The sequence below is a fragment of the Triturus cristatus genome, chromosome 6, assembly GCF_964204655.1.
Source record: "Triturus cristatus chromosome 6, aTriCri1.1, whole genome shotgun sequence".
Lineage (NCBI taxonomy): Eukaryota > Metazoa > Chordata > Amphibia > Caudata > Salamandridae > Triturus > Triturus cristatus.
Genome location: NC_140589.1, coordinates 880550340 through 880578191, shown reverse-complemented (window position 1 = coordinate 880578191; position 27852 = coordinate 880550340). Strand labels below are relative to the sequence as shown.

Below are 27852 nucleotides of genomic sequence, written 5' to 3'. Positions count from 1 at the left end.
GTGCAGGTATTTCAATTGGATGAGTCTGAGTCTCTTTAATATCGTCAAGACCCAAGGGGCCATTTTTGCTGCAACACAGTAGGTCTCTTCCAGAGGGCTCACATCTTAAGGGCATCTGTCCCGTAGTGTCAAAAGTAGGTCAGGAGTGTTAGTTACCAGTGTACGATAGAGCCTAGATATACCCACCACCCTCCAGAGCTGATAGGGTGATCTGAGCCTCCATGTGAAAATAGTCTGAGAGGTTGGTTATTTTATTTCCTCATGATGCGCCTTCGGTGCATGGCGGAGTTGAAATTATCAATAAAATTGTGAGTTATGCATATTGTATGTTTCTACCAGGGGATAGAATGGTCAGATATGATCTCCCTCCCAGATGTCTCTGAGTTAGTAAATTCCTAAGAGACCCTACACACAGAACCCCTTTAATGTCACCATATGTGTGATCTAGTTACCATACCATAGGGGGATGACAGGGTGCCTGGGTAGTTCAGCACTTCAAACTTTATCCCATTTAATTTATCTGAGTGCATGGCGCCAACAGGTCAGTGTTGTGTTAGTGGTAGGTCTAATTGAAAATGTGAACCAATAAGTAGAAAAAGCCATACCGCTCTATACATTCAAGTTCATAAGAGCCCGTGGTGTTGTCTTGGTCTGCAAACAGCCAATCATTAATTGGGGCACTGTGACTTGCCCAATAATATAACTTGACATTGGCCTGCCCCATGCCTCTAGCAACACAAAAAGATGATGGACGGAATGCTGAATATGGTCAAACATTCACCACCAGTCACAGATCTGGTTTAAATCCAGCTCACCATGCCACTCCAGTTTGATCCCTAAGAAAATCAGTCTTGACCCTGCTCCTCATGGGGACAGTCCAGCCCGAACTACCAGGCCAGGTCCTCCCTGGACTGGGAAACAAGCATCCTGCTAGTGATTTTGGGGTATTACCCCATATCAGCCAGGCTAGCTTGAATCTAGTTTGGTATGTTCATCTCCATGCCTCTGTCATACAGGGGAAACCCATTTCCCAAATGCAATTCGGACATGTTTCTGCCCTCAAAGATATCTCAGAATCACCGACTGCATCGTCTAAAAAAAGAGGAGAGTGGTATTTCATATGGGAAAATTTGAAAGGTATAAGTCAAACTTGGGAGCGGAGATCATTTTGAATAGTGCCCCCCCCCCCCCACCTGCCACGATAAAGGGTAATGAGCTTCAAGTATCCAGGTCCAATCTAAGATGAGTCACCAGAGGTGTTCTATTAAGATCCTATGCACTCTACACAGTAGTCATAATATGCATACCAAAGTATGTAAACAGATCCAAGTCCAAGCAAAACTTAATTTACCGGTACATATATGGATTTAGGTCTGTTGACAGTCCGTCACGAGGCCTATCCATATACCAGCAGTATCTCCAACAGTCTGGGCATGAATCTCCTGGGATAGCTTATATAAAAGAAGATATCATGTGAATATAATGATATTCTGTACTCTAATAATGTAACCTAATGGAACCTTTTCAACTGTGCGTCTTGCCAGATTCACTCTGCCAGTGGTTCCATGTTCAACGCAAAAAGGAAAGGCGAGAGAGGGCATCCCTTCTTAGTCTCCCCACTCTATACTGAAGGGCGGAGACAATGCCCCATTGACTCTAACTCGCAGCAATGGTTTAGTGTATAGTATTTTATTACTTGTGAAATACAGGGCCACAGTTCAACCACTCGAGGCGGCGTAACATGAAAGGCAAGTGTACGGAATCAAAGGCCTTTTCGAAGTCTGGGATGCGTAAATTGGTAAAAGAAACCTGGGAGCCACAAACCAGGTTCATCCCTGTCCCTACTGGGTCACCAACTGTGAGCAATGCTTGAGGGTGTCACTAAATAATGAGGCTCAGGTTGAGTTATCTCCTAATTCAATTTTTCATACCATATCTCACTATGTTTTGGGGGCACTCACAAGAGTAAATCAAGCCTATTACAAGGTGGACCTAGAGGGTCTGCTAGGAAATGAGGAATTACCAGGGGATCAGACATTCTGGGTCACCTTTCCTCATAAAGTCTTCATTTTCCCAGAATAAGGTGGTAAATATGCATCATTGTTTCATAACTTGAGCTATCATATCATGTCGCTGAATCACAGTACACCACCTACTAGTTCGAGCTTGACCTGTAAGTGCCACATATTGGTTTTGAGAGCCCAAAGTTTCAGCCTGCCATATTCAATGATGGTTGTCTATGGCACTACAAGATGTAACCTAGAAGCTTAGCCATCTTCAGATGCACCAGATGAGATTTGGGGAGGCTTGGAAGAAGCTGTAATCTAGGTTGGTTGCTACACAGCCATTCTCTTTACATCTAACTCTAAGAAGGTCACTGGGCATGGAGTTCACATCTGATCTAAAAATACTACAAGAATTGTTGAGGTTTCAGATCAATAGGAAGAGCAACATAACTATACACAGTTATTTACTACCGAAAGGAATTTTAAGGGAAAAAGAAAGGAGACTTGGAACTCTTGCCTTGCTGGTTCTTTTGTCTTAGGCACAATGTCTTTTGGTCGTATTATATTTTCTGCAAACACTCTGCATGTTTTCTTTGGTGTTGAATAAGATTACCTTTTCTACTGAAGCTTTTATGGCACTGAGCACATGTATAGTTTTCACCTGCGTGTGTTCTTTGGTGCACAGTAAGATCGCCCTTTTGTGTGAAACTTTTCTCACATTCAGTGCATGCATATCGGACACCTGCATGTGCCTTCTGGTGCCTTAGAAGACTCCCCTTAAAGCTGAAAGTCTTTTCACATTCAGTACAGACATATGGTCTGTCTGTACAGTATTTCTCTTGGTCCCCTGAATATTTTCTTTGTGTTGTAGTAAGTAATTGTTTTAGGTTAGCACTTACGTGTGTTTGCTGGTGTCTTCTCAGATCTTCTTTCACATTGAATTGTTGCTCACATTCATTACATGGATACTGCTTCCAGTTTTGTAATGAGTCTAGTTCACATACAACACGATTTTCAATGCTAAGATTACTCTCTTGCTCATTATGTTGCTCTGATCTCTCTACTCTCAGCTGCCCCTGATAAACATTTGGAAGTGGTAGACTACTGAAACTGCTTTTATGTTGGGCATCTTTTTCTTCTTGGAATTCCATATAATTTTCTGTCCATGGCTGGCTCCCACAGTGTTTACCCTTTCCAGTGTTTTGGAGCAAATTTGATTTAATTTTCTCTGTGTCACTTGCTTTTTGTTCTATAATTTCGTGGTTATTCTTTTTTCTGTTGATGGTCTGGTCACCTGCTGAAATCAACATATGAGGGACAACCAATTAGCATTCTGAACTATCAGACTCTAAAAAGATAAACTGGTTATTTGCATGCATGTTTTATAGGATTATTGAATACAAGAAATACATGAGCTTTGCACTTGTATTAAAAAAGGTATATGCTGCTTTGGTTAATTTTCATACACTTGTCGTCATTCATCATTTGGAAATACATGAATCTATAAAAAAATAGATAACAGTTGGAATGCAAGCCTGCTTACATTAAATCACTATGAAGACATGGTTTTACATATTTGTTATTTAATACATTAACATTTTATAGACCCTCCTTTTAATAGCCAAATACAAAGACATGGAACTGTGTAACCAAATTGTTTTCGGGTTCAGTTGCACTCTATTTAAATTTTGTGCTGTTTGTATAGTTTAAAAAAAGATACAAGGTTGCGTGTTGTGTCAAGCACTGCAGCAGACACAGGACCTGTTTTAAGAGTTTGGCAGGCAGGCTACTCTGTCATAAACATTACAGATATCCTGTCTTCCTTTTTAAAAGTGCCATAAGATATAATGTACTTGTAATGTGGCGGACAGGATATCCGTCACATTGTGATGGAATAACCCACCCACCAAACACTAAATTGAGCCAGTAGTTTCTTCCTGCTCAAGCTCTAGCCCACTAAGATCCTCCATATAATCCTCTCATACAAAAAACTTGCTATAAATCTGTGTGTGGTGGTACCATGATTCTTTGCAGGTGGACGAAATAATATGTCCTTCAATGTTTGAGAGATCTCACGTAACATTTGGTTGGTTTTCGAGAGATCTCACAACATTTGGCTGCCTCCCTACATCTCAGGTCATTGTTGTAGCGCTATGAGGAACCTGTGGAGGTGGTGAAAGAACGTGGGAGTCTCGCCTTGGTGTTCACCTGGCAATGATTTGAGTTGGGAGGGAGATGCTGTCTTGGCCACTGCTTTGATCTCTTCAAGCACATGAGCTTGTGATGCTTTGATGAAATGAGGAGTAGCACAGTGAGGTCTGCTGAGGACATGGAGACAAGAGGGGGGGTGTGACCCACAACAGGGGAGATGGTTTTGCTGTGCTTTAGCAGCCTGAGGAAAGCTGCTGTCATTGTTGAACGGCCTCTTGGGGACAGAGGAAGCCTAGTAAAGAGGCTACACTGAGATAAGTGTCCCATGGTACTGTAACCATCAGTGGTCTGGCAGCAAGGATATGTGAATGTCCCTGCTTCCTTCAAATGTAGATATACGTGAACAAGAAAAACCCTTTCCCAGTCATAAATAATGAGGTGGGAAGCATAAGAGGCTGGACCAAGGAGCGACAGAATTTCTGGCGAATTGTCCTCTTGATGCTGTGGGTCTCATTTGGGGCTGGTGGCCACTGGCTGAGTAAGCCTCCACAGGTAGTCTGTCACACCTTAACATGAATATGAGCTGCTAAATCACAGGCCTGTTTGCTGAGACCATGACATGTATGCGCTGATGGCATAAGCTGATGGTTACACCGACCCTAAAATGACTGTGCGGACTCGAAAGAGGTAACCCTTGGCATGGTGGTCCGCTTGTTAGACTGAGAAAAGAGCTAGCATGTTTGCTGATCAGCAGGGGTTGACCTCTGGAGACCAGTACTTGGAGGAAGACATTGACAAGCATTGGGGCTAGGTCAATGAGAAAATTCTCTTCTGTGACATTGGGATCTGGAGTGTGTGGACACCCAACCTCTTTGAAACGAAGACCAGCACGAGGTGAGTTATATACATTTATTATAAAAGTACAGAACATCATGAGGGAGCTGCCAGCCAGCTCTGCAACTGTCCTCCCAACTCCTGCCTGACCTCCCCTCGCACTCCATCCCTGCACATTTTATTGGAATGTCACTAAGACACCAGGAGGTACCGATGTAACACATCTCCCTCCTTATTTAGAATAAAAAGATGATGAAAATACACATAAAATGAAGCAACAGATTGCACTCTGCATGGAGTACACTCTTACAGAGTAATGACAGCATATCACAGAGTTACACATAACACAATAAACTTAGTGCACATGGAAATCGATTAGCCCTGGCAGTGAAATAAAGAAAACACTCATATCCATTACTCTTTAATGCTCCATGATGAAATCTTCAAACTGATTTGGCAAGCAATGCATTCTTCTCTGCCTCACCTTTACCTGTTCAGGCACACCACACGTTCCCATACTTTCAAAAGCACTTTCGAACCCCAAACTCCTCTTGGATGCCTCTCCAGACATCAAACAATCAGGCCCTAATCCCCTTCTTCTTGTTGCACACATTCCCATCACTCAACAGGACAGTGTAACGGTTCACTTTCTTGATCTGAAGGGGTTTAGAAACCTTAGACAAACCCTTACTTTATTCCCCCCTTTCCTTACCCACACCCAATCCCCAACAACCAGTCATTCCTTGACCTCACTCTTGGAGTCCACAGGTAACTCTTCACACTTCCTTTCTCTCAGCACACCCTTTGCCAGCAATGCTCTCGATTTCCTTCCCCTCATGACCTCAAATGGTATCTCACCCATGACACTGTTGGAAGTAGTCCAATAAGCCCTCACCAGGTTACGCACAGCACCTCTCCACTGTTCACCCTGACCTATAGCAACTGTATACCCTCCTTTAACGTCCTATTTCACTTTTCCACCAGGCCATTGCTCTGTGGATAATATACTGATGACCTGATGTGCGCCACACCATATAACCGCAAACATTTTCTCATGGCATGAGCTACAATTTGCCTACCGTTGTCGTTTACAATGATTTCTGGAACAACTTCTCTTTTCTACACCTTTTCCAAAAATGTAATCACATCCTGAGTTGTTACATGATTCACAAATTCCACTTCAGACAACCTTGATTAATAATCGGCAATGACTAAAGCATACACTGGACAAGAACGCAGGACATTGTACAGGCCAGAGATGTCCAAACCAGTTTTTCTCCACTTCCACTGGAAGATAAGTCACAGTACTCTGAGACTTATTGCTCCATGCACACGATAAACACTCTCTAGCAACCCTTTCCACATCTTTACCAATCCCAGGCATCAATATTCTGCTCTGATGCTATGTTTAGACGCACCATGACCTTCATGGGCCAGAGTCATATTGTGTGATGTCAATACTACTGGCACCACAAACAGCTCACCGCTTAACAAAATAGCACCCTTCACTGATAACTTTGTGAAACATTCTGGAATGATTCCACCTCTTCCGAAACATTCCCTTTAGCAGGCCACCCAACAGACATGATGTTCATGGCTTCCTGCAAAACCGCATCCTCCTTTACAGTCTTCAACAACCCCTCATGCTCAATGCTACCCTATGTGACAGCAAAAACACTAGCCACCAACTCTCCACCAGTCTCATTACTCGTACACTCCACCAGCAATCTTGATAAACTGTCAGCCACAACGTTTTTCCTCCCGGGCATATATTCCATGGTATACGAGAATTCCAACATTCTCAGGACCCATTGCACAATTCTAGAGGAAGCCAGACTGGTCCCTTTGTTTGTAAAACATCAACCAAGGTGTGGTGATCGGTATGAATCACGAGCTCCGTACCCCTTTCTCTCTTTACTGGGGAATAGGGTGGGAAGTAATTTAATGTTATTAAAGTAATTATTAATTTTAATTTATTGGTATTCATAATTAATTTATTGTTAATTAATTATTAATTTGTTATTTCATTAAATAAATGATTTAATTGATAAGCATGTTAATTTTAACCGTCTGCTATCTAACACTTTCCCTACAGTTATACTCTCTAGAGTAGGAATAGTAATTTTTACCCCTACGCTATCCAACACTTTCCCTACTTTTGCACTCTCTGGAGTGGAAATAGTAATTTTTACCACTTCGCTATCCAACATTTTCCCTACTGTTGCACTCTCTGGAGTTGGAATAGTAATTTTAACCCATACGCTATCCAACACTTTCCCTACTGTTGCACTCACTGGAGTGGGAATAGTAATTTTTACCCCTACGCTATCCAACACTTTCCCTACTGTTGCACTCTCTGGAGTGTGAATAGTAATTTTAATGCCTACGCTATCCACCACTTTTCCTACTGTTAGACTGATTGGAGTGGGAATAGTAATTGTTACCCCTACGCTATCCAACGCTTTTCCTACTGTTGCACTCTCTGGAGTGGGACTAGTCATTTTTACCCCTACGGTATCCAACACTTTCTGTACTGTTGCACTCTCTGGAGTTGGAATAGTAATTTTTACCCCTACGCTATCGATCACTTTCCCTACTTTTGCACTCTCTGGAGTGGGAATAGTCATTTTTACCACTTCGCTATCCAACATTTTCCCTACTGTTGCACTCTCTGGAGTTAGAATAGTAATTTTAACCCCTACGCTATCAAACACTTTCCCTACTGTTGCACTTCCTGGAGTGAGAATAGTAATTTTTACCCCTACTCTATCCAACACTTTCCCTACTGTTGCACTCACTGGAGTGGGAATAGTCATTTTTATGCCTACGCTATCCAACACTTTCCCTACTGTTGCACTCTCTGGAGTGGGAATAGTAATTTTAACCCCTACGCTATCCAACGCTTTCCCTACTGTTGCACTCACTAGAGTGGGAATAGTAATTTTTACCCCTACGATATCCAACACTTTCCCTACTGTTGCACTCTCTAGAGTGGGATTAGTAATTTTAACCCCTACGCTATCCAACACTTTCCCTACTGTTAGACTGATTGGAGTGGGTATAGTAATTTTTACCTCTTCGCTATCCAACACTTTCCCTACTGTTGCACTCACTGGAGTGGGAATACTAATTTTCACCCCTACGCTATCCAACGCTTTCCCTACTGTTGCACTCTCTGGAGAGGGAATAGTAATATTTACCCCTACGGTATGCAACACTTTCCCTACTGTTACACTCTCTGGAGTTGCAATAGTAATTTTTACTCCTATGCTATCCAACACTTTCCCTACTGTTGCACTCCCTGGAGTGGGAATAGTAATTTTTACTCCTACGCTATCCAACATTTTCCCTACTTTTGCACTCTCTGGAGTGGGAATAGTAATTTTAACCACTTCGCTATCCAACATTTTCCCTACTGTTGCACTCTCTGGAGTGCGAATAGTCATTTTTACCCCTACGCTATCCAACACTTTCCCTACTGTTGTACTCTCTGGAGTTGGAATAGTAATTTTATTCCCTCTGCTATCTAATATTTTCTCTACTGTTTTAGTTAATGTAGTGTATAATTAATTTTAAAAAGATTAAAAATACTGTCATATTTTTATTTTGTTATAAATATTTTTTATATTTTTATTTATATTATTGTGTGTATATATGTATTTATAATTTATTAACTGTTTTTTAACAATTTATAAGTTATTAAAATAAATATTTATGATTATTAAGTATATATTATATTTTATATGTATATATTTGATTTATTTTTACATTATATGTATTAGTTATCAATTTTTAAACATTTGAAAATATTTTTAACTGTTTTTTTTAATTATATGTATTGTTTACTTTATTTTACATTATTTTTTTAACATTAAAACCCGATTTTTTTAACAACAATATTTTTGACAAAGATATGTTTTTTATCTCAATATTTTTGTACTTACCATGATGTAGATAGGATGTTGATATTCTTGACTTCGATATTTTTGTCACGATATTTTTGTACCTCGATATTGTGGTAGTCGATATTTTGTCAGCGATTCCTTAACACGTGGCTGCCTGTCTTGAAAGAAAATATGGGTGCCCTTAAAAGGTTGTTCCATGTATGAGCAATTGAAAGTCAACTGTAAAATGCAGCGGGGTTATAATTCAACCTCCATCGCGGCTTAGTAAGGCTTTGCGGGGAAATATCATCTCCACGGTGGAAGGAAATCAAGTTCTTGTGTTTGATGCTGGAAATCAAGTCTACGCTCGGACACCCTCCAGTGCGGCATCTTCAGTCCAGGCTGGCAGCAGTGGGGGAGCGTTCTCCGTGTCAGAAAGGATCACGTGACAAGGTAGCCTGATTAAGCATAATCTCAAGTTCTGCCCCAATTAGCTGTCCCTGGGGCCCACACCCCTTGATCTGAGTAGCTTGATCCTAGCAGTCTTTGGAAAGACATTTGATAAAATTGATTGAAGGTGTTGTTTTAAGGCTCTGCACAAAATGAATTCTGGACCATGTTTTCTTCAATACAGCAGGCTTCATTATAAGAAACCTAGGATGAGAAATAAGGTAAACAGGACTCTGTCCACTCCTTCTCCCACTGGAACATTGGAAAGGTGACCTGCCGCTGCCCCTTCTCGTCTCTCCTTTCTTTCTTTCACTATTGAGCTCCTTACAGATTGGAATCCACCTGATGTTCTGGTGCAGAAAGGTGTGTGGTATATGGTCACAGAAGATTAGAGACAATGTGCTCCGCTTCCTAAGTTAATGCTAGTAGATTGGGAAAAATTCATGCATATTTTAGACCTACCCGGATCATACCCTTGGGTCAGTGTTAAATAGTCTTTAATCTTCACAATGCGGGGAACTGTTCCTGCTACAACTGGCAGAGCTAACCCTGACTGATCTTTGGCATGTAAGTAGCCCAAGACAATTTGGAGGTTGGCCTCGCGATATGATGCCCTTATTTTAGATGTTATGCAGGGATCAGTAGAGCTGGGGTCCTTACCTGATACTGCTTTTGGGCTGCATAGCCATACATAATATGGACAACATTTCAAGGATTCTTCAAACGTTACAAAATGTGTGTTTATGAGATACAGGAGTACTTTTAGTGGAAGGGTCAAGGAACTATGCATATGTTCCTCTGGGTGGAGATGGTACAGCGGGTCACCCTGGATCCATATGATTTTTTGTTTAAATTTCTTTCTTTGCATTTTTAGTATTATAGGTACAATGACCACAATTATACATTACAGCATTTATGGTAAATTTCAAGTGGTGGTCATCACTTTGCATGAATGAAGGCATAACAGTTTGGGTACATTAACTATACTGGGTAAGCTTCGCAGTTCCTGCTGAATCTACCTCAATTGCAATATAAATTTGTGCTTAACTGAGATCGTAAAACCCTGGATCCATATGATGGCTAATATTCAGTTCTACTATTGGGCTGCCCACCTTCTAATTGGGAAAGATTGGCTTTTTGAACAAGATAATAAACTTTCACGAGAAATGCTCCTTTGGAGTGGGAAATGGTTGCATGAGGTAGCAACATTGGCAGATTTTAGGAGGTAGGACCTAATCTGTATTTTGAAATTGATGGCAGTGTTGGCAAGTGACAACATTAAAACTTTCAGAGCTTTCTGCAGAGCTTGACCTCCACAAGTGTTAAGGAGTAGATGGTCGATAGGTCTCCTACAGGTTTCCTTCATAATTACTGGAAGAAAGGATGATTCCTTCCAGTATACATGGTACCATCCTGCATTTAAAATAAATGCTTAGGACCAAATATATGTTTAGGACCAAGAGAGCAAAAGCACATTGGTGGCATGTTACCACCAGTCCTCTTAGTGCATTATGATATATGATGTGCATTGCACTATTTATACTCACAGTTAAAGGTATTCACTATCCATTATATGCACAACCAGTGCCGGACATCTCTGGACATTTTTCTAACTATTTGGCTTTCATCAGCAAAAAGCAGTCCTTAGGTTTGGGGGTGCTTAACATGCTGCTTTCAGTCTTCAGGCCAAGTTCCTTTCCTAACTGGTGCATCCCAAAGGGTTCGACAGCCACAACAGCTCCCACATGGAGGAGCTACCATCTGAAGGCAGTAGAGCACACATCTGGCATGTTAGTGCCAGTCCTTCCCAGTGCATTAGGGTATATACAGTTCATTGAAGTATTTGTACGAACAGGTATTTTACAAATATTCGTTTTTGCATTTTCATATTGTTCATCACGCTTTCAAAAACATATATTACATCTCTTACCTACATAACCAATGTCAGCAACCTATTCTTCATTTATTTTCTATAATATAACCAGAGTAACAAACTATAACAGTCAAATATGCGTTAAGATACAGCAATATTAATCTTTCAAGACATTTAACCAAACAAATAACTCCTGGTGGGTCTAGACGTCACACATCTGTCATTCATGATATCTGCACTCACTGTGTAGGTAAGACAGTTCATCCTGCAAGAGATCCTATCATTAAACTCTACTTCGGGGAGTAGGAGGGCTGCCAACTTGTGTATTCCCTCCGCTATCATTTCCTACTGCCCCCAACTGATGTCCACATTACTACCAGTGCTAACCACCCCGTACTTCTCCTGCCTGTTCCCTTTTGTATCTTCTGAGTCGCATCATGATGTGAATGAAATGAGCAGCTTGGCCCATAAGTGTGAGATTGGGCACCTTTTCAGGCATCTATTTTCCTCTCCTAGCCAGTATCAGTGGCAGGTGCAGGAATCTTTTCACCATATTTTGTATATGTGGTTGTGTGAACAGATCCAGCAAGCAACATTCCAGAGTGTCTAATCCAGTCCTATCCAGCGTGCTCAAAAGCTGTTCTGTCACCACCTTCCACAATCAAGCCACCATGGGGCACTCCTGCTCTATGTGATAAAACCCTGCCTCTACTCTCCCACATCTAGAGATCTTGCCAGAGATGTCATTATACATTTAATTGATCTTCCTCAGAGTTGTAGCTCCCTTCTAAATAATTAAATTGAGTTATTTAAATTGTGCATTCCTAACGATTTTATTAGCATATTCAAGTATTTTCCTCCAGTGTTGTATTCACAGTTGAAGATATTCGTCTTAAAAAAATAGGCAAACCCAGAGGTGGACTACTCAGAGCATGTGTTCCAAGACATTTGGGTGTCTTGAGTAGTGAGCAGTCCTCAGTTTCAGGGGTACGTATCATGCTTCTTTGAGTTCCTTGGGTCAAGCACCTCTCCAAGCTGAGGTGCACTCCAAATGGTGCTTCAGCAAAAATAGCTAATCTAGGAGTAGCCACTATTTCAAGGGGGTGGGAGCCCACTGCTGGCATGTTATCACCAGTCCTCCCCACTGTGTTATGGTATATGGAGGTCATTCTAGTATTTGCACTCACAGTTGAAGGTTTTCATCATTAAAAATAGGTGGACCCATAATTCAAGCTATATGGCTTTCATCAGCAGAGAGCGTGCTCCTGACCTTTTGGGGTGCTTCACATGTGGCTTATAATTCCTCAGAATTATGTTTAAAAAAATGGCCAGGAGGAACAAATATATCTATCTCTCTCTCTGTTATCACCGGGAACAATGTATTACCCTAATGACAGTACTTAATTCTGCTATACATTCATATTTCTTTTTTATCAACAAAAAATCACAAACCAAGGACACACAATTACGTAATTTTAATTAACGTAATTAAGATTCAATTCATTTTTGAAATTCTTTTCTTAAACACACATCTATATATATACAAAACTAATATCTACTAGACACATAAAATTCATAGGTTCCTTCTACCCACTTGTTGGAAAAAGAAGTGTTCACCTATAACATAAAGGTGATACACTCAGAGGTCGTCTTATATGCACACTGGGTTCGTATTAGTCTCAAACCTTAATCACAAAACTGTGCATTGAGTAGTCAAAAGATAAATCAATTCTCATCAGACTCCTCTTTATCAAAACAAACAGTGCCGATTGAATAGCAGGAGGTCAGGAGGACGAAAGCTCAGAAGCGGATTAAGGCTTTATTATTATAAAAAAAGAAAGGGAGTGACGTAGAAATCCCCTAGTGGTTTATACATCTGGAAATAAATATTAAAGTGACATTATTGGACTATATACATCGTGGTCCTGACCGCATGGCGATTGGATTTATAATCATGATGTTTGTTTCCTCACCCTTGTCCTGAGGAGGCCAAGAAGTACATGACGGCCGAAACGCGTCTGCGTCGACTTGTTTTGATAAAGAGGCGTCTGATGAGAATTGAACAAAACTCAGGGGTAAAAATGGTAATAAGTGGGCAATGAACACGATGAACAATACGGGAACAAATATGTTTTGAAGAACCCATCTCATATTATTGCCTCCTTTAATATCACCTAAACAGGAAATGAAATCAAAGGAAAAAGATTAACTCCACCTTGGTTTGTGAACATAGGTCAACAATCTGTGGAACAGCCATCACTTTGAAAAAGACAATATTTAAGGCTGACCAGGCCTACATTAGCAGGAGATGGCAGTGTTTTGTCATGAGAAGAAGAATCCCAAGTGTGACATTACCCTTTCTTAGCGATCTTTACTGCTCTGAATGCCGTACTTCAATGCTGCTGTGGGCGTGGCAGTGAAGTTACTCGCTAGATACACTCAGTTGCCTCACATTAAAAAGGGATTTTCTTCACACCATTAGGGCCTGGGATGCGATTCAGACCTTTTCAAAAGAAGTGGTCAGTATTCTGTCTCAGGTGGTGGGCAGGTGACTTAAACTCCTCTCAAAGGTGGCACTCCTTGTGAAGGATTTGAAGCAAGCTGGAGGTATGAAAATATGAATACATTTGGGATAGCACTGGTTCAAAAGATGATATTGTGAAGTATTGGTGAAATAGAGAAGCAAAGGAAGGTCGGTTCCTGGGTATGAACAGCTACTACTGCTAGAGGCGTCAATATATCTTGCTAGCTGGTGTTCTCTCCCACGCAAAGATTTGGGGGCCTGGGATAGACTTATTCAAGCATCTCCACTTAGGAAGCATTCTGATTCAGACTGAGTTCTGTTGCCAGACCTACATCACAGTATCTTGCTACTCAATAGACTCAATAGACCAAATGAGGAAAGATTGCCACTTGAACTTGACAAATTTTCTTAGAAGAAAGTATGCAAAGAAGTGTTGATTATGCACTATCGCGGTCTCCTCTATGTGGCAAGTATCTTTTGGAAAATGCAGATTAAGATCAATAAAACAAAAGATCAAAAGGTATAGCAACTTCATAACCTCAAGCAATTCAGTGGATCCTCGGCTAATCTTTCAAAGAAAGGGAGCACTTTTGCTGTGGCCCACTTATCAATTTCAGAACAAATATTGAGTGATACCCACGGATTTTCTTTGAAACTCTGTATTCACCAAACATCAGAAACCAAGCGAATGCTTATTTGCTTATATAAATACATATTTTCCTATTGATGGGTCCTATCACATGTTCTCACTCGAACAAGTTAAGCAAGTATGCAGAGTCATCAAATTACTTTTCAGACTTCTATTCTCCATGTCCAATTTGGGATAGCCATGTCATTTTTGCACCTATTCAGATAAGCAGAAAACAATAACTTCAGTCACTCTCACTAGACTACAAATGTACTCCTTTACTTTCATACCAGGCTATCATGCTAAAATGCCTGCATACTACATTCAAGATCTATGGTCTTTTTATTTTACTTATGGGGGCCACTGTAAAACTCATTAAAACTATATATGGCACAGATGTGTACTTTGGTAAGTGCTAGGGCCAGGTTGAAAATCAGGGCCAGGTTGAAAATCAAAACTAGTCCTGTCAAAAATGTTGAAACCAGCCCCACACTGTAGCAGGCCAAGATTAAAATGGGGCTGCAGGGGCTTCGTTGGGTCATAGCAGCTCATCTTGCTATGAAAACAGCTCCCTCGATACACTATAATGGGGGAAATAGCAGATTAGCAGAATAGAATTAATTTTTCAATCAATAGTGAATAGTGTTATTTAAAGGAAAGCTCACACTGTCTGGTTACTGCTTGGAACCTAGCCTAGAGCCACTATCCACCAACAGAATACTTAACTGCTCTTTTGCAAGCTATCTTCCTATAATGAAGTCCAGGAGATGTTGCTACCCTTCACTGTTTACTTCAGTAGTCAGTTCACTTGCCAGTGAATTAGTTCACCAGAATTCTCTCCCACAGAACAGTTGCAAAATGGTTGCATATCTTCTTTTCACATGCTACTCAATTCACCAATTCTTCTCACTGTATTAGATTATGCACTGTGTGTGTGATGGCCTAGACACCAGCAATTTTTAATCAGACTACAAATACAGTGGTGGATAGTAACTTGTTCAGAAAATGTTCATCCAGAAAATAACTCCAAGGTCATTGTAGAACAATTAACCAAGGATAGATCCAAAAAGAGTTTTCTATAGTTAGATGTGACCTATTCTAGTCTTACTCCTGAATTTCCAGTAGTAAGTCACCTACTAGGAACGTTTTGTCAATTTGGCCCCAAGCCCACATCCTACACTTAAAAATAGTTTTACAAAGGCTCCTTTGTGTTTGTTGTGCAAAACCAAAGGTGATACCCATTGTAGATATATGTGATATGTTTTACATTTGACAGCTATCATGATCTGAGTGCATACAAATTGATCATACCCCTACATGTTCTTTTTCACCTCTTGGATTAGGATTGAGTTGCACTTAAAATGATATCATCCATGAGTTTGAGCAGGTAAATGAATAAACCATAATATTGCAAGATTTATACTGGCATTGACCAGGTTCTTTGTTAGAGATTTTCCTATTTCAGTCAGTGCTATCATTGCCGTAGGTATTTCCTAGTTAGGAAGTTAGGGTGCAGGTAAAGTCACAAATGCTTTTCAGCTTGCTAAATATTTTTTCGTCTCATCATTACAGAGGCATTTTCAAAGGACAGTTACATATATAAAAGAACAATTTAAAAAATCATCTGTACAAAACTAAACTTTTAAAAACTCACACATTCATTAAGTTATTACGATAAGCAGGACAAGTAAACTAATTTATATTTTTAAATACTAACACATGAAGGCAAATGAATCAAATAGTCATAGAGCGTAACAATGTCCAAAATCTTTCATAGCTACATGGTCTATATATCTTCAGTTAAATGTTTATTCTGTGTCATTGTTCACCTGTATTTGCTCTTTCTTTATAGGCTCAAATGATGTTTCAAAATGTTCATCTCGATTAAACTGTATACAAAAGCCAATACTTGTTTCCCTGTGATCCTGTTTCTTCAAGGCAAACAGGTGCCTAAATGTGTAATGACTTTAGAGAGTTTCTTCATTTTGTTTAGTTATAAGAATCTTTCTGTCTAGGTTTTATGTTTGCATTGGAATTTTAGAGATCCCATGATAAGGACCCCATTTTCCAAAGTGGTAGGTCGCTCGCATTACACAAACTTGATATTGTGCGGGATGCCAGCGTTGGGCTTTGGATCGTCAAATACTCAGTTTGCATGTTTTAAATTATATTTTTGTTCCTGGGAATATTCTCAATTTTTCTGCTTGTATGTTAACCTTTAGACAACAGCAGCCTCACCTCTACATACAACTCTTTATAAATGTATGTAGACAACTAGAAGCATATATTACCTACTGGCGGTCGCCAGTAGGTAGTTATAGTTAGGACCTATTATCCATAGGAAAATCGTTACATTCTATTCCCAATAACTTTGGCACCGGTTGACGAATCTTAATGAAATTTCAAAACTAATGGCTCATTCCGGTCAGCTCCTATCCTGAAAGTTTGGGGGTGATTCGTCAAGCGGGGGCCGAGAAAAAAGGGGGGTCTCAAAACGCATTTTCCCCATGTTATTTCCCATAGGACATTTTAAACACGGCTACAGCCCGAACTGCTGAACAGAATTACACCAAATTTTGCAAAAAGGTAGCCCTTGGTTCAGAAAGCGCCCTTTTTTTCAAATGGTGTAAATCCGTTCAGTAGTTCCTGAGAAATTCAAAAAATAGTGGTATAAAAATAATTTTCCCATAGGAAACTTTAGACAGTTATTGCAAAAACTGCTGAACGGAATTACACCAAAGTTGGCAAAAAGGTACTGCTTGGATCAGAAAGCGACCTTTTAAAAAATGGTGTAAATCCGTTCAGTAGTTTTTGAGAAATTAAGAAATAAAGATAGTGATATCTAGAGGCACAAATCCACGCACCCTCCCAATCACAAGCTTTATTCTAATTGGCTGTCAACACTCCAAACCAGGAGGTGTTGGCAGCCATCTTGTGCAATGGTAGAACCGAGGCACAAGAAAACAGAAAAACAAATGCGAAAAAAGAGAAAAGGGGGCAGGGTAGAAACATCCTGACCCCCTAGGCCTGCTTAGGGGGGTCCCAAAAAAGATTTTTTTTTAAATCCGCGGATCCGGCCAAACATCTTTAAAAAATTAATTATTAATTAACCCCGGGTGAGCCAAGTCCCGGGGGCAATGTTAAGATTGTAATGGGGCGCCCAAAGGGCCCCCCCAGCCCCAGGGACCGCCACCCCCCGGGGCTTGTTTTTAAAAAAATATATAACTACCTTTGTGGGGGGACTCGAACACCCCCACACACACCGGGGACTGCCACCTCCCCGGGGCTCTAATTATTTAAATTGGGGGGTTCGTGATGGACCCCCAAGCCCCGGGAACCACCACCCCCCAGGGCCTTGCAAATGTTGGGAGGGGGGAATTAAGTCCCCTTTAATCCTGAGAGTCCCTGGGTCCAACTAGCCCACCATGTACCTCCAGTAAGCACCACAGAGCTGCGTTGCAGAGAGATGGTCCGAGGCCATGCCCCATTTTACACCTCTCTGCAATGCAACTCTGTGGCACCTGGTGGGTTAGTTGGCCCCCAGGTACCCTCAGGATTCAAAGGGACTTTATCCCCCAACTTAAAACGCCCACAGGGCGTGTTTGCACACGTCATCTCAGGCCCCCCCCCCCTCCCTTCACCAGTGTGCAAACGCACCCGGTGCGCGTTTTAAGAGGCAGTTTTAATCCCCCTGTCTTATTATATACTAGGGGCTTACAGAGGAGGTCATGCTAATCACAGGGGTACCCCAACACATAGTGTTCCCTAGTGTATGTAGGTGTTTTCACTGTATTCTAAGTGTCTTTTAGTATACCACTGGCTATAGGTCTGATTGGTCTGTCAGTTAACACCAGTACCCATCTGAAAAAGATGATTTTGTAAGAAGGCCTCTTTCTGCTTCTCTGTTGGTTGTTTCTGCACATGTCTTGCTTCTTCCTGCACTTTTCTTCGTCTTTGAGGACTTCTGTTGCTTCTTTCTGCATTTCTTTTGCTTCTTTCTGTGCGTTTTTTCTTCTTTCTTCACATGTCCTACCTCTGTAGGCATAGTTAGAAACTAGCATTTAAAAAAACCTTTGAAATTCACTTAAAAAAACATAGGTTTCAGGCACGTTATAGTTAGGAATTAGCATTTTAAAAAACCTTTGAAATTCACTGAAAAAAAACATAGGTTTCAGGCACGTTATAGTTAGAAATTAGCATTTTAAAAAACCTTAGAAATTCACTGAAAAAACCATAGGTTTCAGGGGCGTTATAGTTAGTTGGACATTTCACTCGTACAAAACCATAGAAATTCCCCCGTTATAGCTAGTTCAGCTAACTATAACTTTCGCCCCTGCAATGCACTGCTGATGATGTTACATATTACATTACTCATGACATGGTCAGTGACATCACTCATGACATCACTGATGACGTCTCAAATGACATCACTGATGACATCTTCCAGTGAATGTGTGTTTTTCTGAAAATGAAATATTTTCTATATATGTATATCTCAAGGTCGATGGAAAAATAAATGGGTATATTAGTGTCTAAACGGATGATTTGTTTTGTAAAATTGATTGGATAATTGACTGATTAAGTGTATATTAGTGAATACATGGGTTAGCAAGTAAAGTTTAAATATTTACATATCTGTATCAGTCTCTCACTGTGTATAAGTGGCTGCATGGGTTGGTGAGTAGCTACATAAGTGTCTATATGGGTTATTAGTTGTTTTTTTGAGTATCAGTATCTGAGTGTCTGTATGGTTCGCTGGGGGTATTACTTAGCGCATAGATGCATGAATGAGTGACTCACTGTTTGTATGTGTTGAAGACAGCATGTGTGCAGGACTGTATGGGTGGATGAGTGTGTGTATGGGTGTGCTAGTGAGTGAATGACTGTCTCAATAGTGTCTTTATGAGTAACTACATATGTTTTAAACTAGTATATGTGAGTTTTGGTGTATATAAGTGAGTATATGTGAGAGATTGGAAGAGTTTTTGTATAAATAAATATGTGTTTCTATAAGTGATTGTTTAAGAGAATAAGTACCTGTAAGTTTCTGTAGAAGTAAGTGTGGTGGTGTGTGTATAACTGTATATGCAAGTAAATGTATGTTTGATACTTTATTTGCATGTGTGACTATGTGTGTGAGTAACTCTATGGATGAGTGGCGGTGTGTAACAGGATGTATAGGTTTATGAGTACATATGATGAGTAAGTACATGTATGAGTGACTGTATAGGACTGTTGCTGAATGTATGTATGTGTGTGTAGATCTTGGAATTACTGAATAGGTGTGTTGTAACTGGTATTGGTGTGTCCATTGTTTTGAAAATGTTGGTGTCTATTTTTGAGTGTGTGTATCAAAGGTTATATTAGGGTGAGAGGAGGTCTGCCACTCTATCAAAAGGATGATGTCATTTGAGATGTCATCAGTGATGTCATCAGTGATGTCACTGACCATGTCATGAATGATGTAATATGGGACGTCATCAGCAGTGCATTGCGGGCGCGCGAGTTATAGTTAGCGGAACTAATTATAATGGGGGAATTTCTATGGTTATATATATATACACACATATATATATATACACACATATATATATAAATATATATATATGTGTGTGTATATATATATTCACTGAAAAGATACAGGTTTCAGGGACGTTATAGTTAGTTGAACATTTCACTCGTACAAAACCAGAGAAATCGGGCCGTTATAGTTAGTTGAGGTAACTATAACATGCGCCCCTGCAATGCACTGCTGATGACATCACATATTACATCCCTCATGACATGGTCAGTGACATCACTGATGACATCACGATGACATCTCAAACAACATCACTGATGACATCACAGATGATATCATCCAGTGACTGAGTGTTTCTAAAAAGTTTAAATATTATATATATACACACACACACACACACACACACACACCAAGGTATATTGAAGAATGAGTGGGTGTATGAGTGTCTGTATGGATGATTTAGTAGGTGCGTGACTGACTGTATAAGTGAGTGGTTAAACTTTTCTTACTGAATGCATGAGTTAGTGACTAAACGGTGTGAATGTCTGTATCAGTCTGTCAGTTAGTGTGTAAGTGGCTGCATGGGTTGGTGAGTAGTGACATGAGTGTCTATATGGGTTATTGATTGGTTGTCTGAGTATCTGTATGGGTGTCCAAGTGTCTGTGTGAGTGTGTGGGGGATGTGTGACTTTGTGAAAAAATGTGAGTGGGTGATTCACTGGGTGTATGGGTTCAAGAGTGCATCTGTGAATGGCTGTATGGGTGAGTGAGTGTGTATGGGTGTGTTGGTGAGTGTTTAGATGTCTCAGTGGTACATGTATGAATAACTACACATGTGAAAGGCAGTATATGTGAGTGTTGGACAATATAAATGACTATATGTGAGAGTGAGTGATTGTGAGACTGGCTGTATGGATGAGTGTGTGCTTGTGTCAGTGATTGTATAGCAGAGTAAGTATGTGTTAGCATCGGTATGAATAAGTGAGGTGGTGTGTGTATAATTGTGTAGGTGAGTAAATGGGAGTGTGATTGATTCTTTGCATGACTGACAATGTGTGTGAGTAACTCTATGGGTGAGTGGCGGTGTGTGAGTGTCTGTATAGGATTATGAGTGCATACAATAGTGCTGTATTGATGAGTGACTGCATGTATGAGTGACTGTATGGGTGACTGAGTAGATGTGTGTGTAGACCTAGGAATAAGTGAGTGGGTATGTAGTAACTGGTATTGGTGTGTCTTTGGTTTCGAAAATGGTAGTCTGCATTTTTTTTTTATTTATTTATTTATTTATTTTTAAACCGTTTATTACAAATCTCAAGAATATACAAATATGGACCCACAACCTTCCGGCCGGCCGCTAGAAATGGCAGAAACATATGGCATACGTTCATAGAACACTTGGCGTTACAAAGGAGCATAAGCAGGAGTTATCAACATCATGGGCCACAGCCATAATACCCCACAGTACGGTTTCATTTTATACAAACAACAAGAAAACAACACCCACAAGGCTACCCACAGTCAAAAGTAGCAGCACGTGCTCCCCAATGGGGAACCCCAACTATCAGAGGAGTCCAAGGAGGGGAAGGGAAACAAAGCGAGGACTGGGGGAACCCTGTGCCCGGGGCTAGGGGAAGGAGTCAGCTAAGGGGACGGGGCTGGTGAGGCAGCAGGCAGCAACGGTGGCGCGCAAATACTCCCACGGTAGGCGTTCCAGGGGCCCCACACTTTCACCCATGTCCCAGGCTTACCCCTCGCCACATACACCACCTTTTCTCGAAACATGCACCAGTCCATGTGCTCTTTCCAGGCCGACACCGCCGGGGGGTTTTGGGATCCCCACAGTTGCGCAATATCACGCTTAGCAATCATATATCCCAGAGTCACCCACCACGTTTGCGGAGCCGAGTAGTCAGTTGGTTCCCACACATTCAACAGGCATCTCCTCGCTTCCGGCAGCAGCGCAACACGCGTAACCACTCGCAGGACCTCGTGCACACCGCGCCAGAATCGCTCCACCTTCGGACATTCCCATAAAATATGCAGGAAGGTCGCCACGGCACCACAACCACGCTTACACAATCCATCCTCAGTATAGCCCATACGCTGAAGCCTTGGCCCCGTCATGTAGACCCGGTGGAGTATCTTGAGCTGGACGAAGCGAAGGCGAGCCGGTATAGCCACCTCCTTCGGAGAGGCCACCGCGGAGATCCAGTCCTCATCGTCCAATTCCAGACCGTCGGCAACCCAAGCCTCGCGAAGGCCAGTCAGCAAGCCCGATCGATCATTAATCAGTTTTTTATAAATAAGGGAGATCGTACTGTCTGGGACGTGGCCATCTAGCACTCTATCCTCCAGGGGGGAAGACTCCGGGATGGAGGCGACGTCCGGGAAGACGGAGCCCAGTGCATGACGGATCTGCAGGTATCGAAAGTATTCACTGCCCTGCAACTGAAACTCCGTCTGCAGCATCTCGAATGTTTTAAATCCTCCCCTCGACCAGAGATCCCCCACTTTACTGATGCCTATCATGTCCCATTTCTCGAAGCCCTTTGAGGTCCAGAGAGAGCCCAACGCATATAGCGGTGACGCCCGGGTCAAACGGTCCTTCCACCCCATAGCTGCATTAGCCGCATGCCATACTCTGACCATGACACGCGTAGGTCCCGTCAAGCGAGCGTCGGGCGCGCCAGAGTAGAGCGCTCGATTGTAGTCGCCACCGGGCAGTAGCATCTTGTCCATCTCAAATGCCGGGTTCAAGGCGGGCCCATAGAGGCCATGGTTAATTGCAGCTAGCTGGGAGGCCCAGTAATACCGTTTAATATCCGGGAGGGCAATCCCCCCCGTCATACCATGGAAGCGTCAACTTCGCCAGGGCAATGCGCGGCCTCCCGTCCCAGAACAGGCGGCACTGTAAACTCTCCACCTCACGGAAGTAGCGCGCCGGGACTGGGTCCATAGTGTTCTGGAGAGCGTATAAGAAACGTGGCAACGACATCATCTTAAACAACGCAGCCCGGCCGAGCGGCGAAAGCGGCAGGCACTGCCAGCGCACAACGTCCTCCTTCAAGCGCTGGAGAGGGGGAAGCAAGTTCCGCTCGTAGCGGGCCTCTGGGTCCAGAGTAATGTAGACACCCAGGTATCGAAACCCCTGAGAGGCAATCTGAATCGGACAACCCCGCGGAAGGACAGGAGCCTCCCCAGAGAGCACATACACGCATGATTTAGCCCAGTTGATGACAAGGCCTGAGTTCCGACCGAATGAACGTAAAACATCAACCAGGACTATGAGTGACTTACGTGGGGAGGCTAGGTACAAAAGGATGTCGTCAGCGTATAGGGACACACGGTCCTCATACTCGGGGGTCCAACGGAGACCACGGATGGAGGGGTGCCACCGCAGCCACTCCGCCAGGGGCTCCAAGGCCAGCGCAAACAGGAGCGGCGACAAGGGGCAGCCCTGTCGCGTGCCCCGGCCCAGCTCGAATGGGGCCGAAACTCTTCCATTCACCACCACCTGCGCCAATGGGCCCGAATACAACAATTTGACCCAACTGATGAAGCCCGGGCCGAATCCAAACTTCGCCAGCATCGCCCAAATGTATGGCCATTCAAGTGTGTCAAACGCCATAGTGGCGTCTAAGGACGCCAAAATGGCCGGCTCCCGCACGAATGGAACACGTGCGAGCACCCCGTGCAAGCGCTGCAGATTAAGGGCCGTGTTGCGATGGGGGATAAAGCCGGACTGGTCTTGGTGGACCAAGTCGCCCACCACGCCGACCAGCCGATTGGCCAGCACCTTGGCGAGAATTTTGGGCTCCGCATTCAAGAGCGAGATAGGCCGATAGGATGCGACCCGGTCCCGAGGCCTCCCCTCCTTGTGGATCACCACGATAGTAGCCAGACGCTGGTCCGGCGGGAGGGAGCCCAGCGAGTGGGCCGCCAGGAACATCGCGCGGAGGTGGGGTGCCAGTACATCTGGTCGCAACTTATATAACTCGATAGGGATCCCATTCGGGCCCATGGCCTTGCCAGAGGCAACCGAACGTATGGCGAGGGCAATTTCATCGGATGTAGGAGCGGCATCCAGCGACACCCTGTCCTCCTCCGGGAGGGAGGGCAGCGCGATATCCCTAAGCAGGGAATGGGAGTCCTCCTCCGCGCAAGGAGAGACCGGAGAATACACCTCGCGGAAATAATCCGCGAAACAGGAGACAATTTCTTCTGGCTCGGTGACACTCACACCATCCGTTCTCTCAATCAGCGGGACCACACGATTCACTCTCTCCTTTTTATCCAACCACGCTATCAGTTTGCCCGCCTTATCACCCACATCATACAGTCGCCCCTGTTGCTCCCTACTGAGGCCCCTGGCCGCCTCCGTAACGAGGGCCCTGTAGGCCGCCTGCTTAAGTTGTAGGACATGCAGTGCAGCATCCGTCACTCCGCCCTCTAAATCCCCCTCCAATTCAGCAATTTCGGCCTCCACCCGGGTAACCTCCTCCCGCTCGCGCCTCCGGGCATGGGAAATAAGGGACAAGGCCTCTCCTCTGAGAACTGTCTTGAAGGCTTCCCACAAGGAGATAGCCGAAGGGACGGACCCCACATTCTCATCAAAGTATCGCTGCAAGGATTTAATCACCGCAGCGCGAATGGTGGGGTCGCGCAGGTACCAGGCATTGATGGGAACCACCCTGCCCTCACCCCTCGGAAGGACATCAAAATGGAACAGGAGCGGGGAATGATCTGAGATACCCCGCGCCAGATGGCGCACCTCCCCCACACTCCCAGCATAGGCCGCCGGGACAAGGACATGATCAAGCCGTGAGAGGCTACCATGGGCCCCCGAGTGGAAAGTGTACTGCTGCTGCGTGGGATGTTTTAAGCGCCAGCAGTCCACCAATCCCAGTGTATCCAAGAGGCCGGATAGCGACGCCTGGGCCCGGGGGAGGTCCCTAGGGGGGTGACGATCCAGAGTCCCAGAAACCACCGCATTGAAATCCCCCCCAACCACTAGGAGTCCCCCCGGAAGACCCAGGAGGAGGCGCCCCAGGTCTGCAAAAGTGGTCGCCTGTAGCCCCGGTGGGACGTATACCGATACAAAGACCACTACTTTGCCTTCCATTCTCCCCACTAAAACAGCATAGCGTCCCCTATCATCATGGCGCACCTCATCAATTTCCAACGGGAGAGAGTTCTTCACCATAATGCCCACACCCCGTGAGCCCGACGTGAAGCCCGAGTGGGCCACCAAACGATAGCCACACCGATTCATGGCACAAAAAGAGTTTCCAATAAGGTGTGTCTCCTGCAGGAAGACTACATCGGGTGAGATTCGTTTCAAATACTGCAGGACCACACCTCGTTTGATCCTATCCCCCAGTCCATTAACGTTCCAAGACAACAAAGTCAAATCCCTACCCCCCATCACACACAGAAGCCATCAGTCGTCCCCCGGAGAGCACCGTAAAAACAATACAGAAAAGGGTTTGCCTTGTGGTAAAAACGAACAACACCCCACCCCAACTCCCCCACCCCAACAGAACTCCCCCCTCCCTGCACCCCTGCATGAGCCCAAACAGCCCCCCCAAAGTGCAGTGTGCCTGTCGCCCCATAGATGGTGAAACTAACTAGACCCCCAGAGGAGGAGGGAGAACCCCCAAGAGACCCCACACGACCTCCCCAGGAGGAGACTTACTCGAACAGGCGAACAGTCAAAAGTGACATCAATTTTGTCCAGAGCGAGGCACAATATTAGTCCCTCAGTCCTGATCCGGCGGGCCCTCTCCCCCCACCGCTCCCCCCCCACCCCCCGATCCCCAGGCAAGGTATCTAGCCAGTCCCCGGCTGCTTCGGGACGATCAAAAAAGTGCGTGCGGCCATCCAACTCCACCCGCAGCTTAGCCGGGAAAACCATAGCGTACTTGAGATTTAGGTCCCGTGGACGACGTTTGACTCCGAGAAAGCTTAGTCTCTGCTTTTGGACCGCTGGGGTGAAGTCAGGATAAAAATTTATATCCATATTGTCGAGTCTGACCGGCCCCTGTAGTCTGGAGGATTGCAGGATAGCGTCTCTGTCCCGAAAGTTGAAAATCCGGGCGATGAGAGGCCTCGGGGGGGCTCCGGCCTTGGGCCTTCCCCCGGGAACCCTGTGGGCCCGCTCCACCGCGAAGAATTTACTCAGTCCCCGGGGCTGGAGGTGGGTGAGAATCAGGTCCTCCACGAATAGATCCGCCGCCGCCTCCTCACGTCCCTCAGGCACCCCGAGAATACGGACATTGTTCCTCCGGGCCCGACCCTCAGAATCCTCCAGGCGACGATCCATCAGCGCGCTCGCATGGCCAAGCCGGCGCACCTCCTTTTGGAGGGCTGCCACATCCGTCGAGAGGCCCGATGTGGTGTGGGCCAAAGAATCGACCCGGTCATTAGTCTTGGATAGATCGGCCCTTACCAGGCCAACATCCACGAGGACCGAGTCAATTTTCTGCGCCAGTGTATCAAAACGCTGGTCCACCGATCCTTCATCTCAGCGATAGCGCCCATCACGTACCGCAGGGTCAGATCCGCGGGCAGAGCAGGAGTATCAGTCGGGCCCTCAGGGGACCTACGCGGCACCTCGGAAGATCCCTTCTGGAGGGTATAGCGGTCCATGCTGTTAGACTGGTGGACTGCGCCACGTCGGGTCGATTTCACCTTTGCCCGATCTCCATCTTGCTTGGTGGACATGGTTCCAGTCCCACGGCCGTGCCAGGCACGTCGTAAAGGGCGGGCAGGCCGGTTCACGGGATCCGGGGGGGGCTCACCACAGGGCCGCGGGGCAAGTCACAGCCGGCAGGCCGGCAGGGCACCCCAACTGGGCCACACCACCTTACAGTGCCCCGCGACCCAACCTCGCCGAGACAGCAAGGAGGGTGCAAAAGCGAAAGTGAAAGTGCGGGGTACGCGAGCCGCCGCGCCCAGCCCGCCGCTGTTGTTGACTTTGCCTCCGGATCACCCCACAACTCCAATCCGGGGTCCGGCGTGGAGAAGGCCGCAAATCTCGATCGGTGCTACCGCCGGAGTCCGAGGTCCAATTTGGAAGCGGAAAGCGGGTGCCACCTCAGCTCGGGCTCACCAACACAGTCCCCTCATCTAGGACAGGATATTGTCAGGATATATGTTGGAGGTCGCGGAGGTCCTCGGGAGCCTCGCACCTACGCGGCCATCTTGGTTGCGCGCTAGGCTCCTCCCTCCGGTAGTCTGCATTTTAGAGTGGGTGTATCAAAGATTATATTAGGGTCAATCAAGAAAATTTATAGAGCGCGCTACTCACCCGAGCGGGTCTCAAGGTGCTGGGGGGGGGGGGGGGGGGAGTTGCTACCTCTCGAAAAGCCAAGTCTTGAGGTGCTGCCTGAAGGAGAGGTGGTCCTGGGTCAGTCGTAGGTGGGTGGGGACGGAGTTCCACGTCTTGGCAGTCAGGTAGGAGAAGGATCTTCCGCCGGTGGTGGCTCTGCGAATCCGTGGGACGGTGGCGAGGGCGAGGCTGGCAGAGCGGAGCTGGCGGGCTGGTGAGTAGAATGTGAGGCGGTTGTTGAGGTACTCGGGGCCCATGTTGTGGACAGCTTTGTGTGCGTGGGTGAGGAGCCTGAACGTGATCCTCTTGCTGACGGGGAGCCAGTGCAGGTCTCTTAGGTGGGTGGAGATGTGGGTGTGGCGAGGGATTTCCAGGATGAGTCGTGCAGATGCGTTCTGTATGCGCTGGAGTCTTTTCTGTAGCTTGGCTGTGGTTCCAGCGTAGAGAGCATTCCCGTAGTCCAGTCGGCTGGTGACGAGGGCCTGGGTGTGAGGAGGTGCATCAAATTATCATGTGGATGATGTCATGAGTGATGTCATGAGGAATGTCATTTGAGATGTCATCAGTGATGTCACTGACCATGTCATGAGTGATGTAATATGTGACGTCATCAACAGTGCAATGCGGGGGCGCGAGCTATAGTTACCT

General features: G+C 44.6%; 1 protein-coding gene across 2 annotated transcripts in view; it reads right to left on the bottom strand.

Annotated features, from left to right (window-relative positions):
* The window catches only part of LOC146818004 (uncharacterized), a 279254-nt gene that overhangs the window by 46294 nt on the left and 205108 nt on the right, over positions 1-27852 (bottom strand). The window contains exon 11 of one of the 2 annotated variants that reach the window (XM_085611482.1): positions 2906-3300. In XM_085611482.1, the coding sequence (XP_085467608.1) occupies positions 2906-3300 (395 nt within the window). Of the gene's footprint in view, positions 1-2905; positions 3304-27852 lie in introns of both variants that reach the window. The other variant, XM_085611481.1, reaches the window with a different exon arrangement.